The sequence below is a fragment of the Macaca nemestrina genome, chromosome 5, assembly GCF_043159975.1.
Source record: "Macaca nemestrina isolate mMacNem1 chromosome 5, mMacNem.hap1, whole genome shotgun sequence".
Taxonomy (NCBI): domain Eukaryota; kingdom Metazoa; phylum Chordata; class Mammalia; order Primates; family Cercopithecidae; genus Macaca; species Macaca nemestrina.
In genome coordinates, this window is record NC_092129.1 from 85,709,280 (window position 1) to 85,729,749 (window position 20,470).

Genomic DNA, 20,470 nt, shown 5'->3' on the forward strand with positions numbered 1-20,470 from the left:
GGCTTCTGAGACACTTTCAATGCTTGATGTTGGTGTTGATTACACAACTGTGTTCAAATTGTAAGAATTAATTATGTTGTACCTATATAATTTATGTAATTTTATCTGTGTATACTTCAGTAAAAAGTTAACTAATTTTTTGTTTTGTACCTTGATACGACCATTATTATTTTATATATTACATAGTATTTCATAGTTTATTCATTTCTCTATTAATGTACACTTAGAGAATTTCCAGTTTTCTCCTCTTGTGTATAACATTGCAGTGAAAGATTTTCTTTCCTATTCTCACATGTAAATGTTTCTCTAGCAGATCATAATGAAAAAGTGAAATTGCTGGTTCATAGTGATTGTTCAAATAGATACTACAAATTTGATCTCAAAATTGACTGTACCAATTTATAGTCTGCAACTGGTGACCTGAGACTAACATAGCAACTTTTTTAAATTCAGCTTATTATAACCAGTTTCTCATGTCCTTTGCAAAAACTATTTTTAATACATGCATATTTTTCCATGAATTATATTTTTACTTAGCTTTTTCTTTTGTTGAACATTGCTTCCTTTTTTATATTTAACATAAGAAACTAAGCTGAACATTTTGTTATACCAGTCTTTCAACACATCTGATTATCTTTGTATACTCTACAACACCTAATATATAATGTGTTATATGACTAGGGACTTTAATATTTACAAATTAATGAAGAGAATATATTTGCTCACTCTTCTGTTCTAAATAGCATCTCTTTCATGTCAACTCTCCTTTAATCTGCCTCACTACTTATTCCATACTTACTCCATGCCCCGTACTTGTGCTCTTCCTTGCTCTGCAAGATATCCCTTCTGTTGCCTGCCCTTACTCTACCTCTCGCGGCTGTCATCATCTCCTGAAAGTCAGTAGCTTTCTTTTTGTCAGCTTGTATTCATTTTACATCTAGCAATTTATTTTCCAAAAATGATTGGTAGTGATAAGTGCCATTTATTGAGTACATACCATGTGACAGGCACTAGTGATTGCTTTGAACAAATTACTACTACTGTTAACTTAATCTGGAAAAATGTTATTATAGTACTTTTGTGACATTCTCTCTAACTAGCCCACTTTTTATTCACATTTAAATGAAAATTATAAAATAGTTTTTTAAAAGAAAATGAGAACACATATATGTACTGGTGAATAATATGGGTTCACCTGAGTTAATGATACTAAGTGATTTATAGACTCATGATTAAAGTACATTGAAACCAAATTCCCACTAAATAATTTGGAATGAATTATTTATAAAGTATACAAAATTATATACTAAATTTTAAGTTATATAAAATAAATTTGTTTTTATCTTAGAACATAAAATCTGAATCTTGACTATGTGAGATAAATTTAAGTGTTTTCAGTTTAATGCTCTCGTATGTCTCCCATGTCTTGTTCACTATATAGTTTATTAGGAGTGCTCTCTGACCACTTAAATGCAGAGATTGCTGGTGGTACAATTACATCTAAGCAAGATGCATTGGATTATATCACCTGGACTTACTTTTTCCGGCGTCTTATCATGAATCCCAGGTAAGTGCAAGGGCAGTTATATACCTTTCTGTTTTGCCCTGAAATAAGATATATTTGAAAGTAATAAACTCCAAATTAAGGTACATACAAAAAAGGCAGAACTTTGGAGGTTCTAGGTATATAAATTTGTCTAAAGAATCAGATGATATCGCTGGTATCACAGTATATTAAAATATCAATAATTATATGCATTTGTTACTTAACCTATTTTAATTACCTTAAGCCATCCTGAGGAATTTGCTCTGTAGTTGAGACATGAGATAACTGAAGTCATTAAGAAATGTGCTAAACTACATGACAGTGACTGACTTAGATGCAGTTGGAATTCAGAAAAGAGTGAGACTTGTGAAATTATAGGTGGAAAGAAATTGTGGGACATTTATAAGTGTTAATAAGAAGATTGCAAGAGAAAATAAAATTGAGGCACGGTAGAGTGTCACTCCAGACAATATGTTAGATCTTCATTCAGCACTTACTGTTTTTCAGATGGTAAACTAGACACTGAGATGTAAAAATGAGTACATGACTCCCTGTTTTTTAAGGGCTGATCTTTAGTGTGGGAAAAACACATAGAAGTCATTACAATGAAAATTATAAATCCTCTAATAGAATGATATGTAAGCCTATGAGAGTGACAGCTTCACAGAAAAGGTGACACTTCATCCAAATCTTGAATCAGGAACAGGAGTAGAAAAGGCAAAAGGCACTTGAGGCAGAATTAAATTATGTGGGCAAAAATCCTCTGGGCTTGAAAGAGTCATAAGTGTTTAGAGAATATGAAAGAGTTTAATGTAGCCAGAACCCAAGGAGAAGAGAGACAAGATTGTCTTGACTAGAAAGTGGGCCAAGAACCAGAGGCTACAAGGCCCTTATGCTGTGCTAAGGAGTTTGCATCTGATCCTAGAGGCTATGGAGAGCTTTTTTAAACATGGATTAACATTACCAAATTAGGTTTTGTTTTGTTAAATATTTGTTGCACTATGGTAGGAAGTGAACTGGGATGGAAAGACCATTACAGCAGGAAGACCAGTTAGGAAGCTACTGAATAATAGGGAAAAGATAATGAGGACCTTAGATACAAAGTGAATGGAGGAAGGGTCAGTTTTAAGGGACGTTCCAGATGTAAGTAAAAGAAAATATGAAACCATTATAAAGTCTTAGAGAAGTCATGATGAAAATGTTCTTACTAAATCTTACCTACTAATACCTTAAGAAGTTTCTTTTCAGCCAACATTTTAACTTACTTAGATAGGAGTTTGAGAATATGGTGACATTTTGCCCAGTTCCCTCCACTGTTAAGGTGTCTGGGTTAGATACTAAATATTATTTGAGAACATAGCTGCAAAATTAGTGAAATAGCCATCCAGAACTGCACATTTACCACAGCAAACAAACACATTACAGGATTAGAATTGTGGAATAGACTTTACGTTTATTATAGCCCAATCTTCTTGTTTGATATTGAAGATATGGAATCTGGAAGCTTAAAATCACTTGTTCTAGGTCCCATTACTATTTCTTGATAAAGCCAGATCTTACGAAGTCAAGTTTTCTGACTCATAATCTACAACTCTGTGTGTGTGTGTGTGTGTGTGTGTGTCTGTAGATGGGAGTTGGCATGTAACTGTAGATATATTTATCATTTCTATCACATAAGAATCAAGGCATTTAGTGTGACAGAGCTTTGGGCTTGGAATCAACACGCTGATTCTTGTTTCCTAACTGTCCTTTACTAATGGTGTGAGTCTGAGTCACTTTACTTCTCTGAGCTAGACGTTCTTCATCTGGAAAGTAACAAATAGCCTCCCTCCCTCACTGGGTCATATTGAGAATTACGTAAATGAATTAAAGCCATTCTAATTCTGTATTAATTATAAAGAATATAATGTTGATTTTGAGCTGTTCTTCTGAACTCCCTGTCAGTTGCTTTACTTCTATACCATCCTAAAGAGTCTAGTTTAGAGACTAAGAACCTAGTCATTTTAGTCAGTTTGTCTAATTAGCACACAGAGACATAATTCTCTGAGGCCAATTTAGTACTTTAGCAAATGGTAGTTCCTTACTGAATCCACAGATACATTGCCCTTTGTGTGTATATCTCCTTTTTAAAATTTTTTTTAATCGTTGAACTTTCTATTTTAAATTGCAAAAAAAAACCCACAAAAATAGTACAAAGAAGCACTGTATACCTTTTAACCAGCTTCCCCGTGTTAACATCTTACATGATATGTATAATTATCAAAATCAGGAAATTAACATTTATACAATACTATGGGCTTTATTCAGATTTCACCAATTGTTCCGCTAATGTCCCTTTTCTGTACAAGATCCAGTTTAATACCTTGAGTACCCTGTCTAGTTCACTCTAGTCTGTGATATTTCCTCAGTCTTCTTTGTCTGTCATAACCTTGACATTTTTTAAGAGAACTGGCCAATTGTTTTGTAAAATGCCCTTCAATTTGGCTTTTGCTGGTTTCCTCATCACTAAATTCAATTATATCTATTTAGCAAGAATATTACAGAAATGATACTGTGTTCTTCTCAGGACATAATATTAAAAGGTTCTTCTCTGCCAGTCCTATCTATATTTAAAATATCACCTTGTATGTGAAAGACCCTAAAATATGTGGCTATAATCTGCTCTCTTTCAAGTTACAATTTTATTTCTCCAGCCTTCTGAATATTGCCACATGGCCTTCCTGCCATCATTTCACTTTAACATGTCCAGAACTGAATTAATCATATTACTCTCAAAATCTTTCTCTACTCTAACTTTCTTACTTTTGTTAATATTATCGCTGCATCTGTTTACTTTGACTTAAAACCCCAAATTTACTTTTTTGATCTTCCCTCTCCTTTGCTTCCATAGTTCTGTAATTGCTTAACCTGCTTTTAGTCTTTCAATTTTGCCTACTTTATAAACTGTCAGATAGTATCGATCAGAAATTAAATGTATTATATAGGGGTTGGGAACTAGATAAGGTTTAGTTAGTGGACATAGAATGCAGTAAAACTTTAAATTAAGATAATGAGTAGGAAACTGTCCAGTGTTTACATTTTTTTCAACCATGAGAGTGAGATGAGCCAGGAGCACAGTTGGAGACACGGGTCGGAATAGGGGTCCCACACACAGGGAGATGGGTAGGTATGACTCCCTGTTGCTCTGGTTACAAACTGCCTTCTATTTTATAATATTATGGTGAGAAAATTCACATGAAACTGTAATAAACAGTAGTAATGAAAGACAGAACAGGAAGTTTGGGTACACTTATCACAGTACACAAAAGATGAAATCTCAAGAGGTTCATAAATTACAGAGATTATAGTGAGCCTCTGATCCAGAGAACTTCTTGGGTATTAGCAATTTAGGATGTCTCCTGCTCACACATGGTTGTAGTCAGTGTAGTCCATGTAAATAAATGAGTATTCTTTAATTCACACCTCTTTATATATAGGAAATTTGCGGGCTGAAAGTCAGAAGGGTAAATTATCTTCATGCATTGACTAAGAACTCTTATTAGTTGTGGCAGCTGCTTTCCCTCTCATCTTGCTGCCCCAAAAAGATGGTTGAGTATCTCCCCCGCACCATCCAAGGGGCTAGTGTAGATCAAAGGAGATACTAACCCACACCATCTACATAAGAGGTTCCTCTCACTTTTGTGCTTTTGCTGTCACTCTTCTTGCCTGCAGTACCCTCCTTAGCCCTTACAGCTAGCCAAGTCTTAACAGTCTTAAAAGTCCAGTCAATATTGATAAATGTAGCTTCTATTGATTTTCAAAAGTAACAGCTTATCCACTCTTGACTATTCATATTTCATGTGCTAGTTCCTTCAGTAGCCACCTATACATATGTTGAGTTACCTGTCATTATTATTCTGAAGTAGAATCCTACGCCCAAGCTGTTGCCATGTAAGTTCATAAATGTAGAATAGGTACAGCAATAATTTGTTTTTCAGAAAAAGCTGATTAGCAACTATTAGTTTCTATTGGAAGGTAGTAGCAACATAAGTAATGACTTCTAGCCTCAAAAATCATAAAATTTACTTAAAATTATAAAGTATAAGCATTTAAAAATGAATTTTTTAATTTCTTAATTCTGTAAACATTAATGAGTACCTACTATGTTCCAGGCATCACTCTAGCCACTTTGAAGATGTATTAGTAAACTAAACAAAAACTTTTGCTGTCCTGGCACTCACGTTCTTTTAACAGAGACAGTAGATTTTAATATTATTAAAAGATAATAGATGTTTAGAAGGAAAACAGGATAAGGAAGAGTGGGAGAGCCAGAAGGTGGCCTGGGGGGAGATGGGAGATTACAATACTGTATTAAAAAGAAGGTCAGGGTGGGCCTCATTAAGGGTGCTGATATTTCAGGCAGAACTTGAAAGAGGTAAGAAAGTCGGCCACTTTCTAGGAAATAACATTTCAGACCAAGGGAACAAGAGAGATTCTAAGGCTAGCGTGTCTGGTGTATTCAAGGAATAACAAGGAAAAGATGTGGCTGAAGTAGAATAAGTGCAAGCAGGAAAGTAACAGGAGATGAGGTTGGGGATGTGGAGGGCCAGTAGTGATACAGGGCATGCATGGGTGGTCTTAGAAACTATGGTGAGGATTTTGACTTTCATTCTGGATGAAACAGGAACCATTGCAGAGTTTTGAGCAGGGGACAGACAGGATCTACTTATGCTGTAAGTCAGGTCAACTATAATAATAACTATTGATAATTATTTAAACTTCCCTGTTGTAAAATAGAAATTCTCAGATTCATTCAAACGTGATTGATATAGAAAAGCTGAAAATTAAGGATGGGCAGAAGATGTAAAGGAGAAAAAGAGAAAACAGCAGCTGCAGAATTAAAATCATACAAAACCAAATTCGAGGCAAAAAAAAATACAAAGGACAGAGAAGAATGGATCATATTGGTAACAAACACAATCACTAGAAAGTTATGGTAGTTTACATATTTTCAGAGAACTAAAAATAACATCAGGTATATAAAGCAAAAACAGAAATTCAATTAAAATTATAGCCCAACTAAATTAGTCATGTTAGGAGACTTTAACACATCAAAAAGATAAGTATTTCATAAAAAAGGAGGATTTAAATAATAATACCCTTGAATTTGTATCTATAGTATCTTTGTACATATGCCTCTAACGAAATATCATTACTTGCAAACACTAATGGAATATTTGTTTTGAAAAATTTACCATGAAGTAGACCACAAAGAACATCTCAACATAGAGATCATAAGGCTACATTCTCATTGTGTAATATAATAAAACCAGAAATAAAAATAAAAGGGCTGGCAAAAAAATTTAACTGCTTGGGATTATAAAACTTTTATTCTAGTAAAAGATGAAATCAAAACAAAAGATTTAGACCACAGCTATACAAAAATAAAAATGTAATGTAATAAAACAATGAATTTAAACCAAAGCACAATTCTAAGGAATATTTATATCTTTACAGACCTAATAAAAAATGTGAATGCTTAAAAATAAAATAACCAAGCATTTATCTTAAGAAACTAGATGCAGAACAATAGCAAAACATAAATATAGGCAAGAAGTTTATAAAAATGAAAATTGGAATTAATAAGGTTGTAAACAAAAATCTGCATTGATAGTATTTATTGGGTGTCTACTATATTTGAAATGCTGTTTCAGGAGCTTAACTCATTTAGTACTGTTATGATCCCCATTTTATAAATAAAGGAAGCACAGGGAGATTAAGCAACTTGTTCCCAGTACCACAGCTCCCAAGTGACAGAGGCAACACTGGGATTCCATCCCATTCTCCATCACTGTGCTCATTGTCAGGTCCACATTCCCTGTCCACTTCTCTTTTCAGTGCTATGCTGAACACTGGGTTCTTTATGGAAACTCTGCCATACTCATTCAAATGGCCCTTTTTTATTTGATGCCCCCAAAAAAACAAATTGTCAGTTTTAATATCTAAATCTTCACATCTAGATAAAAATGGAAAAATGTGCCTAAGTAAATTTTAACAATTTATATATTTTACTTAGCTGTAGTCAAGCTCTGCCACCTTCTTTTTTGATTGACTCTTTTTTAAAATAATGCTGCTATAAATATTTGTGAGACTTTGTGTGAACATAATTTTTCTTTTAAAAAATTTTAACTGATAATTATATTATGGTGTACAATGTACTGTTTCAAAATATGTATATATTGTGAAATGAACAAATCAGGCTAATTAACATATTGATCACCTCACATGCTTATCATTTCTTTGTAGCAAGAACATTTTAAATCTACTCTTTTTAGTAATTTTGGATTACACAATACGTTATTATTAACGATAGTTACCATGCTGTGCAGTGCATCACCAGAACTTATTCCTCCTGTCTAACTGAAACTTTATGCCCTTTGACCAGTTACCCCTTTGCTTGCATGGCCTTCCCAACCCGCATGACCTCTAATAACTGACATTCTACTCTGTACTTCTATGAGTTTGACTTTTTTAGATTCTACATATAAGTGAGATCATACAGTATTAGTCTTTCCATACTACCTACCTTATTTCACTAGGCATAACACCCTCTAGATTCCTCCCCCTATAGATTCATCTGTGTTGTGACTAATATAGAATTTCCTTCTTTTTTTAAGTATTCCGTTGTGTATATATGTACCATATTTTTCAAATCCATTCGAATATCCATTGATGGGCACTTTATGTTGTTTCCGTATCTTGGCTACTGTGAATAATGCTGCAATGAACATAGGAGTTCAGACGTCTCTTCAACATACTGATTTCAATTCCTTTGGGCATATACCCAGCACTGGGATTGCTGTATCATATGCTAGATCTATTTTTAGATTTTTAGGAACTTCCATACTGTTTTCCAAAGAGGCTGTGCTAATAATGTACATTCTTAGCAGCAATGTACAAGGATTCCCTTTTCTCCACATTCTCGTCATTGGCCCTTGCTTGTATCTTTTTATTATTGTCTATGTTAAAATCACTTTTCCCAAAAGCTGGAAGCAAACCAAGGCACAGGAAACTGGTAAATTTTTCCCACTTATTTTTAGATCTGATAAAATTTTTTTAAATGCTAAATTAATTGTCTCAAATGAAAAACTTATGTGTAGTTTTAATTTTTCCTTAATATTCCTTTTCATCCAGGACCATAAATTGAGATTTAACTTTTCTTGGGAAGGAAGAATATGTATGCATGCATGTGTGTGTAACAAAGAGACTGAGGTTTACTTAAAAATAGAAAAGAAAGACCATTTTTATAATATAGTCATATATAGGTAAGGAACTACGACCTCATATTCCAGCTCCCTTCAGTTAATCATACTACTATAAAGTCCTCACCACAGCACACCAAAAGTAAAACTTGTATTGACAAAGATTTCAAACACTGTTCCTGAGTTGGTCACTGTATGTCTATTTATATTCTTGTTTGTGTATATTATGTATATATGCAAATATATATGCATATAAAGATAATTATGTTAATAGATATAGACACATATATATATATAACATAGGCACACATTAACTTGTTCAAATGAATATAAACACATGTACTGGTGCTTTCATAAAATATAATATATTCCAAATTGAGTTCTGGATTCAATTTGTATGTTCAGTTTTACTCTGTCTTCCCCTGAGAAAGCTTTTAAATATATCTGGGGCAAAAATGTTGTGGTAGTTTCAGCTGTTCCTGCAACCACTTTCGCTATTTGTGTCATTATTATTGCTGCATAATCTGAACATAAAAAAACATGGTGCTGTAACAAATGACTTCCCACTACTGACAGTTATAGCAGCAGCATTTCAATACTGATGAAAAATTTCCCAGCAAGATATCTGGCCAGGTTTACATAAACCAAACAGGAAATGGCTGCCACTATTCACATTAAATCCAAACCATTTGGTGTAACTTTATCTATGTTTTACATTAATATAAAACCTCTTTCATTCTCAACTGGTGAAATTTCATCAGTATTAAGATTTGAAAAAGTAACTTGAGATTTCTTATGTAGTATTCTTGTTTGTCCTTTGATAAGATCTTTTAAAGGTAATTGTTGAAAAGTTTTTTAGTTTTTGATTCTTTAAATTTTATGAACTTTGTAAATTTTTATGATAGGGAGAGGTTTGTTACTACTTTTTCCCAATGGACTGCTAATAGAAGTTAGCTTGTGTAGCCCATGTGCTAGATGCTGTCAGTATCAAACTGCCTTTGACTTTCACACCTCTCAGGGGACTAGTAATTGTTGTGTTCAAACAGCCTGTAATTGTGATCCCGCTGGCTTTCTCAGTACGCTTCTGGCTATTAGAATCATTAAACAACTCAGCACCTGTTAACAGCATTGTAAATATTCAACCCTGCTTGTGTGCAGGTTGAGTCCAATATAGAGAAATCTTACAGAGCTCAGTCTCATAAATTAGAGCTTCTGACAAGTCAATTATTGTGAAACTGGGTTTCTCTGTGAAATAAATGAAATAACATGCTGACAAAAAGGTAGGCTGTCTGTTTATGGCAAAGAGAAGATAATGACTTGATGATTCAATGCAGTGAACATGAAACTACATTTTATCCTTTACCCATAATTAAACAGTTGTGAAATGTTTGTGTTTAAATAACCAGTAAATTACAAATTTTGTACTGTGGAGAGTGCAGTATGAAAACAGACCTTTTTACTTAGCTGTTGCATGCTTTTTCAAGTTAGTAAAGTTATTATTAAAATTAATGACATGTAATGTTTTAAGCTAAATGCTTATAATTGTTCAGGCTAGAAGTTGCACGGTAACTAAAAAAAAGTTCACCTCATAGAAGTAAAGGCTATGTTATGCTACTAATAGAGATCATATAAATCTGTAATCTATCCCTTATATTAACTCCCAGAATTTTATGTAACCTAAAAAACTTCATTTACATTTAAATTATTTTACAGTGTCTCACAAATTGTATATCTAATTTAGATGTAACAATACCTTACTTTTATAAGGATTTGAAGATATTTTAAATGCCCTTAGAACCTCAGTCCAAATATTGACAAAGAACAGTATTTGGTAAAGATCAGTGAAGTTCAATTTACTTGAATTGAATTTTGTATTTCTTCTGTTATGCAAGTCAATAAGAATGTTGGTAACCACATTTAGAAAAAAAAACCTGTATTAAGAATAAATAACAATGAAATGTGTATGTTTTCTGCACAAAGAAATGTGAACTTTTAGCAAGTTAGATTATGAGTAATATTTTAGTGGAGTCATCATATAATTTATTGTAATCTCAGAAACATCATTTAGGTTGATTTTTCTTTTTTTTTTTGGCAATGTACTTTAAATGTTTAAGCAATTATTTACTCTGACTGTATTTTATCTGGATGAAAACCACAAATTTGTCTTTAAAAAGTCCCAATACACTTAAATAAACAGACTTTAGGCGGGATATTAATCCATTGAAATATATTTTGTAAACATATTAAACAAATTAAAGCAAATACAGTAAATAAAATAAGATAAATATTTAAAAGAACCTGTAATTTTTTTCAAGGTAAGTTTTTTTCATTGATAGTTTTAAGTGTTATTTGTAAATGTACCAAATTTATTCATTAAAGCATAAAATAATAAAGTTGGCATCCCAGTTATATATAGGACAATGGCTTATGGTAATCAGTAACAGCATCCATTAGTTTTCTAATGACCTAGTAAATGTATAGATAAAAGTAGAATTTTAGTTTTTTTGTATTTCACAGTAATATTTTCAAAATACCTTCTTTCTGTAATGTCAGTTACATAAAGAATTGTTTGTTCCAAGATCAAGGCAGACAGATTTGGTTTAAAAAAAGAATAGTTTGATTCTTACTCTACAAATCGTACTACTTAGTATCCTGGGCACATTTTTACTAGTGTTTTCAATTTAGAAATAACTTTATCAGTTATGTATTAGTCCTGACAGCTAAAAATGGTATTGGAAAATTTACAGACTTAGCAAGCCAAAAGAATGTGAAATACAAAGTAAGCACTTATGTTGCAGAAAGTTTGACTGATGAATTTCATTTCTTGGGAAACAATGAAAGAGAAAAAATATTTTAAAAATTTGGAATGACTTTGGATATTTGTATCTTTTATATGGCTTGAATGTCCAGAATTTTTATTTTCACCTCTAAAGCAGAAGACATTATTCTAACTAAATACTCCTCCTTAGTCATTTTCCAAAAGAAAAGAAATATTTTATAGTGGTTAATAATTTTGGTTTTTCACTTCCATAGTTATACGTAAATTTGAACATTTTGTTTAAATTAATGACAGCACTAGGTTTAGTACTTACTTATCTCTTAATTGATTAATATTGCTTTATTTTGGTCCATGCCAAGAGCTTTTCTAGAAAAAACAGTAACTTTTAGATAGATAAAATTAAAGTAACTATTCCTTTTTAATGGAAGGTATTTTCCCAAATAAATTCCAATAGTGCCTTACTATAATAATTTTTATGTAATGGAGCCTCTCGTATTTGGGTGTACCTAGCCATTTGCACTAACTTTTCTTTCTAATGAAAATATATCCTGACATTATTAGTCCTGCTTTGTGTATTTTTAATTTTTTTTTTATAATTTACTGACCCCAAGTCTCTTCCTTTGAAGAATGAAAAATATCACAAAAATTGTCATCTAGATAGTATTCTCCATTGCTCTCAAGTTGTGGCTTTCTTTAGTCCTCTCCCATTTGAAATTGTTAGCACCCTTTTCCCAGACTATGAATATTCCCTTCCTTATCCTATACAGATGTAAAACCATCATGATGGGGTCTTACGGATGAGAACCTGTTCTCTAAGACTACTTTCCACTGCCATTCTTTGATGTGGATGGGGAAAAGCGAGGTAGGGCATATAAATTACTCATTATGACTAGGATACAGGGTTCACCTAGTAGGAATTAGGGAACTGCCAAGATTGTGGGTGTAGTCCCTTGCTCTTCAGGTCTATTTCCAGGCACAGATCCCTAGTGGCCGTAGGGTTTTGCCAAGAACTTCTCAGTGTTGCAGGGAGGCACAATCAGGTGAAATGTATGTCTTTAGGCTTTTTGCTTGGAAAATATACAGAGCTGGACTTACGTATTTTTCCTGTATTGAGGTTTGGTTAGAACGCTTTATTTTTACCCTGCTGATGTCCCTTCTAGTCATTAGGATGTCATTTATTCTCTAAGTACTAGGGGAACAATAATTGAATAAATTGCCTAAATTTAGTCATCTACCACCCAAGATTAATATTTCTGTGAGTTTTGTGAAGTTACTGAGGATAGGTTTTATAATAAAAGGGGATTATATTTATATGTAGCCTGTGAAACTGAGGTGATAGTTTTAGTAGAAAATATCTTGAAACAAATAATAACCTTGCTTGTTTTCTAGCTACTACAATTTGGGTGATGTGAGCCATGATTCTGTGAACAAGTTTCTGTCCCATCTGATTGAGAAGTCCCTGATTGAATTGGAACTTTCCCACTGTATTGAAATTGGAGAGGTACGACTTAGTCATATGCATTCTAATTGAAAAGATTGCCCAGCTTTTTAACAGGTCTTTTGCTTCTAATACTATCAAAATTTTTAACAAAATTGTTTCAAAAGCAGCTGTCTGAATTACTAATTTTATAAAGATACCTACTTTCATGTACTCTTCATTTGTTATTCTTTTGAAATAGGATAATCGCAGCATTGAACCTCTAACTTATGGCCGAATTGCCTCCTATTACTATTTGAAGCATCAAACGGTTAAAATGTTCAAGGACCGCTTGAAGCCTGAATGCAGTACTGAAGAATTGCTTTCAATTCTAAGTGTGAGTTTTTCATATATTTCGTATCTTCTCTTTTAATTTAGGGCTTAAAGTTTTGCCACCTAGTTTGTCTTGAAATTTAACAGAAACCATTTATAAAGCCCTTTCCTCTGTTAAACAGGGTCACTACAAAGCAACACATGTAGACTAAGATGCCCATAGATAAGGTGACCACGTAATATATCATCAAAATTTGGACCCTTCTGAGTGTAGAGTGAGGCCCTATTAATATTTAAGCCAGGATAGTAGATGTAAACCGGATTGTCCTGAGCAAGGCAAGTCATCACCCTATCCTTAAATATAGTAGCCTCTTTGAATTATGATTGAAAACTTTTCTTATTGCTTTTTTGGATAGTTCCTGTTGAATACTTATCTGTGATGCTACTGAAGTTTCTTTCATAAGCATCCACACAATTAAGTTCTTAGAATTAATGTCAGTACAGCTGTTTATCCCCCATCCCCACAAACACCCTTACCAAAAAAATGACCACAGTTATATCACATGGTAAAAAACTATACTTTGTTCATTTTTCCTTTTTTTGCCAAATAGCTAAGAAATTGATATTAGAAGCATCTTGTCTACCTTTCTTTCTACATAATGTATCCTTCTGGCTTTTCTTCACTTTGTTTATTTTAAGTGTAATAATTTACCACAAATCTTTGTTAACATATTAGTTAGGATATTCATATATTCTGACTGTTATCTTATCCTTCAGATGTGTTGGTGCTTTTTTAAAAAGTTAAGAACAATTGGACCATTCTGTCTTTAAAGTCCTTCTGTTATAAATTCATTGATTCTATGGTAGTTCCCTGAGTAACTTTTTCCTTCCTCTTCTATTGCTTTATCATTCTCAATAAGCTTCAGTATCCTATTCACAGGTTTTAAATTTCTCAGTTTTTTCCCCTCCAAGAAACTAGTTTGTAAATTTTGTGCCCAGCATAGTGCCATGTACATTTTAGTGAGTTTGAAAATATTTATTAATGAATTGATGAACAGATGGAAGGATAGATGGATCCTGTAGTAATCAGTTTTCTATTTGCTGTGTAGAAAAGCATAGAGGACTAAAGTATATGAGGTAGCTACCGAAAAATATTGTTTTTTAACTTAAAAATTTATTTCTGATGGAAGAGTACAAAGTATAAAGACTTTTTTAGATCCTTAAGAATGATATTTTTATCAGCTTCTAGCCAAAGATTCAAAAAAGTAGGATTTCTCTTGGGGAGAGACTGTTAGCACAGGCAGCAAAATAATGGTTAATAAATTTGGGCATGCCTCTTAGTATCTGTTAGATTTAAGACTATAATTTATTTCGTATTTATCTAATCTCATATTTAAGCATACTTTTCTGCCTTGGAAACGTATAATAACAGCTAACACCTTTGAGCAGTTTTTACGCACTAGACATTAAGAACTTTAAATTAATAAACTAATTTAATCCTCACAACAACCACTCATTTGATATTAATAACATCCCATCATTTTTCCCATTTTAAAGGTTAACCATCTTGTCCAAAGTGAGTAGTTCGCAGTGTAGCACCAGAATATGGGCCCTGAAACCATCCTACTATACTGCCTCTCAAGTCATACACATACACACACACACACACACACACACACACACGCACACACACACGCACACAGTTAGATGGAAGGCATTGAGGTGGGAGGTACAAAGTAACAAGTTAAAACTAGATATACGCGCTGTAAAGGACGTTTGTGAGAATCATATGCCTACTACATTCTGTACCCCTGTTTGCTCCACTAAAAAAGCCAAAAAAAACCTTAAAATCCCAGGGAAATTAAACATTTGCTTTAGTCTTCTCTTTGAAAAGGCATTGATCACGAAAGGTCTGTTCCCATCCTGTCAGCAGCATGTTTCTTTCTGGCATTACACTATATAAAACCAGTTATGCTAATCTGTTGGTATATTTTTGTTATATATTTTGTTAAAATAAAGTCAGTTCTGAATTTATTTTACCTTTTACACAAAAGGTCTGTTCCCATCCTGTCAATAACCGAATAAATGGAACCATCTGAAAATATGTGTAAGGAAAGCTATATAGTGGAATATTTATATAGATATGATATGGTCTACCCCATAAAAATTTCCACAGCAAGAATATCTTCTTCTTTCATGGTGTTTAGTCCAAGGAGCTCTCGGCTTGCACTAGATATTGTCTCAGTCTCTATTATCTCAATGAGGGTTCATTCTGAATGAAGAACCACAGGACTCACATTGACAAGAAGATATGTAGGTATCACACTGTTTTCTTAATTTCTTGCCTAGGAATTATTCTTTGTTCACTAGCAAACACTATGTGTAACTACCAGCAAAAATCCTAAATAATACAGCAAGATTGTAAAATTATGTTGTAATTTCCAGAAATCGTTCTTAAGTTTCTTTAAATGACTTTTTTTTTAACCATGAAAAGACTACCAAATGACTCACAAAACCTCAGTATCCCCCCTACTTTTGCCTCCAAAAATGCATATTAATGTCATTGTGGTTTTAAAATAAGGAGGAACTAGTAGTCAGACAGAAGCAGTAGGGAACAGGATGATAAAAGCATAAGAAGATGAGGAAAGCTGTGGGGATAACATTAGTGTTTCAAAGATCTGTTTCCATTGTCATTGCTTTTGTTATCTTAATACTTAAAGTCATATCGTGTTTTTGTACAGTTCACTCATGTAACATTCATTATTAATGCTTCCTTTTACTAAGATATATTCATTGATGTTTCTAAAGTCACTTTTAATCTTTAGTTTTTAAATTTTTAGTATTTCTGATAACATTACAACTGAAATACTTCTATTTTTTTTGAGTATTACTTTGAACTTTCCATAATATTTTCTTAAATTTTATTAGTGAATAAAGTTTTCTTATTTCTTAAGCTACCCATTAAATTTGTCTTTTGGTTTTCAGGATTTTGGGGTATTAATAACATATAGAAATTAGGTTCATTAAGATTTTTCTTTTGGGTCCTCTGAATATATTGCATTGTGATGATTGTGGGCACAAAAAATAAGCTAAAAGGTAATCATAAATTGGAAATAAAAGAATATTAAAACATGAATTCACTCTTACCAAACATTTCTAAATATATAAACCTATTATTTCTCTCCTATTATCCTCAAAACATAGTTTCAAGTGATAGTCTCTTGATGGTATCTAGTCCTAACTGATGGTACCCTCTTTTGGACCTTTTCTTCCTTTAGAGAATATAAGTATTTATAATCTTGTACTGAGTTATATGGTTTTCTCTTTTTTAAAAAATGAGTTGGAATTCTTACCCTTTATATGGTCATTTTGCATATTACTATTAACTTGTCTGAAATAAGAATTAGAATTTCCAGAATACAAAATCAATATACACAAATCAGTAGAATTTCTACACACCAAAAACATTCAAGCTGAGAGCCAAGTCAAGAATGCAATCCCATTCACAATAGCGACTAAAAGAATAAAATGCCTAGAAATACATCTGACCAAAGAGATGAGAAATCTCTATAATGAGAATTACAAAACACTGCTCAAAAACAATCAGAGTTGACACAAACAAATGGAAAAACATTTCATATTCATAGATAGGAAGAATCAATATTGTTAAAATGGCCATACTGCCCAAAGCAATTTATACATTCAGTGCTATCTCTAACAAACTACCAATGACATTCTTCACAGAATTAGGAAAGACTACTCAAATTTTATATGGATCCAAAAAAGAGCTTGAATAGCCAAGGCAATCCTAAACAAAAGGAACCAAGCTAGAGATATCATGTTACCTGACTTCAAACTATACTACAAGGTTAGCCGGGCGAGGTGGCGGGTACCTGTAGTCCCAGCTACTCGGGAGGCTGAGGCAGGAGAATGGCGGGAACCCGGAAGGCAGAGCTTGCAGTGAGCTGAGATCCGGCCACCACACTCTAGCCTGGGCGACAGAGCGAGACTCCGTCTCAAAAAAAAAAAAAAAAAAAAAAAAAAAAAACAAACTATACTACAAGGCTACAGTAACCAAAACAGCATGATGCTAGCACAAAAACGGACATAGACTGATGGAACAGAATAGAGAGCCCAGAAGTGAAGCCACGTACCTACAGCCATCTAATTGTCAGCAAAAAGAATGAGAAAAAAGACTCCCTATTCAATAAGTGGTGCTGGGATAATTGCCTAGCCATATGCAGAAGATTGAAATAGGACCCCTTCCTTACCCAAATACAAAAGTCAACTCAAGATGGATTAAAGACTTCAATGTGAAACCTAAAACTACAAAAACTCTGGAAGATAACCTAGGAAATACCATTCTGGACATAGGCCCTGGCAAAGATTTCATGAAAAAGATGCCAAAAGCAGTTGCAACAAAAACAAAAGTTGACAAATGAGACCACATTAAACTAAAGAGCTTCTACATAAGAAAACAAACTATCAGTAGAGTAAACAGACAGCCTACAGAATGGGAGAAAATATTTGCAAACTATTCCTCTGACAAAGGTCTAATATTCAGAATCTGTAAGGAACTTAAACAAATTAAGCAAAAAAACAAACAACCCCATGAAAAAGTGGGCAAAGGACATGAACAGATACTTTTTAAAAGAAGATATACATGTGGCCAATAAGCATATGAAAAAAATGCTCAACATCACTAATTATTAGAAAAATGCAAACCAAAACCACAATGAGATACCATCTCACACCAGTCAGAATGACTGTTATTTTAAAAGTCAAAAAATAACAGATGCTGGTGAGGATGCAGAGAAAAGGCATCATGTATACACTGCTAGTAGAAATGTAAATTAGTTCAGCCATTGTAGAAAGCAGTGTGGCGATTTCTCAAAATGCATTGCTAATAGAAATGTAAATTAGTTCAGCCATTGTGGAAAGCGGTGTGTAGATTTCTCAAAGAACTTAAAACAGAACTACCCCTTAACCCAGTAATCCATTATTAGGTATATACCCAAAGGAATAAAAATTGTTCTGCCATAAAGACACATGCACGCATATGTTTATCGCAGTACTATTCACAATATCAAAGTCATGGAATCAACCTAAATGCCCATCAACAGTAGACTGGATAAAGAAAATGTGGTACATACATACCATGGAAAACTATGCAGCCATAAAAAAAGAATGAAATCATATTCTTTGCAGAAACATGGATGGAGTTGGAAGCCATAATCCTATGTGACACACAGGAATAGAAAACCAAATACCACATATTCTCACTATAAATTCTCGCTTATAAATAAACATTGAGAATACATGGACACGAAGAAGGGAACAACAGACATAAGGGCCTACTTGAGTGTGGAAGCTGGGAGGAGGGAGAGGATCCAAAAACTACCTATTGAGTACTATGCTTATTACCTGGGTGACAAAATAATCTGTACCCCAAACCACCACAACACACAATTTACTTGTGTAGCAAACTTGGTCATGTAACCTTGAACCTAAAATTAAAGTTTAATTAATTACTTAATTGATTAACAGAAGATTGTCAGGATTGGTAAAAATTCTATGTTATATCTGTTTATATGTTATCCTTTGAATTCTCGCCTTTTATGTTCTTTTTCTTTATATGTAGAATGGTTGGGGTCAGCCTGGTAGTTTTCAGAATGATATCATATTGACAATATCACCCTTTGACCAAAGAATGGAGGCAACAGACAGTTTCTCAGTTTGCAGATGAAACTGAATTTTTCCAAATAGTATAGAGCTAAGCTAAAGGAAATTGTCTAAAAAAATTTTTAAGAATATATTTCAGTGTGCATATCTTGAATAACTTACCTTTAAGTATTACTCTCCATTTTTTCATACTCAGTTTCGTTGTTCACTATTCTGCCCACAGACTATATATTGATTCATCAAAAATATATTTATTGTGTGTCTACAATGTATAAGGCACTTTCTAGGGGCAAGATACAGAACAATGAACATTAGTGGCAAACTTCCTATGTGTATGTGTGAGAGTGTGTGTGTTTGTATGTGTGTGGATGAGTAGGGGTGTGTGTGGTCATACACAGATAAATTATGGACAATGGTAGTAAACCATGAAAGACACTTGCACTTTGGTGTTGCTACTGACTGAAATCATCAGCTCAGTGTGATGCTCTAAGGATGACAGCAGATGTTGCCCATTATCAAAAAGAATATCTAAAAACAAAACAGGAAATAGTTATGTTAATCGTCCATATGGAGAAGACTTGCTATATACATTTCCGGTGGCCTCAGATCAAAAGGACATCAGAGAAAGTCTGAATGTGTCCAAAATGAGCTACTCAAATGTTAGAAGACATGTGATTAGAGCACTTTGGTCTAGAGAGGCAAAGGCTTTGAATCAATGGGACCAAAATTGAAATCATGAATAGAGGCCCTCTTTGGATCTTGAAAACAGTAACTTTTTCACAGTTAGTAGGAAGTTCCATCTGATCTTGCAAGAAATGAACTCAGAGGATTTATTACTTCAATTGACGGATATAACATATGCCAAAAATTTATAGATTCAAAAAGAGATGGGATAAATTTATTAAAAGTTACTGAAGAACTAAAATAGAAAATGGAATTGTGACTGTCATATTTGGTATGATAGGTGAATTTTTTTTTTTTTTTTTTTTTTTTTTTTTTTTTTTTTTTTAACACAGCAGGGATCAGGATTGGACCTGCCTGGCATGTGCATGAATTTTTTCTGTTGGAGCTCTAGATACTTTAGGAATGTTTTTATTCTTCAGAGTATTGTGTGCTTTTTTTAAAAAAAAGAAAATTGTGGCAGTCTGTTAGTACTTGCAGATACTAATTTCTGTTGATTATTATTCCATTATATGAAACTATTCCAGTCAACAGTTGAGAAAGGAAATACACTTCCACTCATTTTTTATCTCCTGTAACATCTCTTTTGAGACTTCCATTTTTATTTATTCTTCTTTCCTAGAAGCTTAGCTGATTCTGGCTTAGGTTTTTAGATATTGTCGTCTTTAAATGATAGTAAAATACTCTAGTCTGGGTGTAAAGCAAAGATTCTATTGAAACTATTTCTCTTCACTAATCTCCTTCTACAATAGAAGCCCATTTATTTAAATCCCGTCTTTTCCGTATAGCCA

General features: G+C 33.2%; 1 protein-coding gene across 9 annotated transcripts in view; it reads left to right on the forward strand.

Annotated features, from left to right (window-relative positions):
* Positions 1–20,470, forward strand: part of LOC105499065 (activating signal cointegrator 1 complex subunit 3) — a 371,359-nt gene that overhangs the window by 279,217 nt on the left and 71,672 nt on the right. For 8 of the 9 annotated variants that reach the window (XM_011771486.3, XM_011771484.3, XM_011771483.3 and 5 more), the window contains 3 exons: positions 1,442–1,567; positions 12,956–13,067; positions 13,246–13,380. In XM_011771486.3, the coding sequence (XP_011769788.1) occupies positions 1,442–1,567; positions 12,956–13,067; positions 13,246–13,380 (373 nt within the window). Of the gene's footprint in view, positions 1–1,441; positions 1,568–12,333; positions 12,429–12,955; positions 13,069–13,245; positions 13,381–20,470 lie in introns of those variants that run through there. The other variant, XR_011623509.1, reaches the window with a different exon arrangement.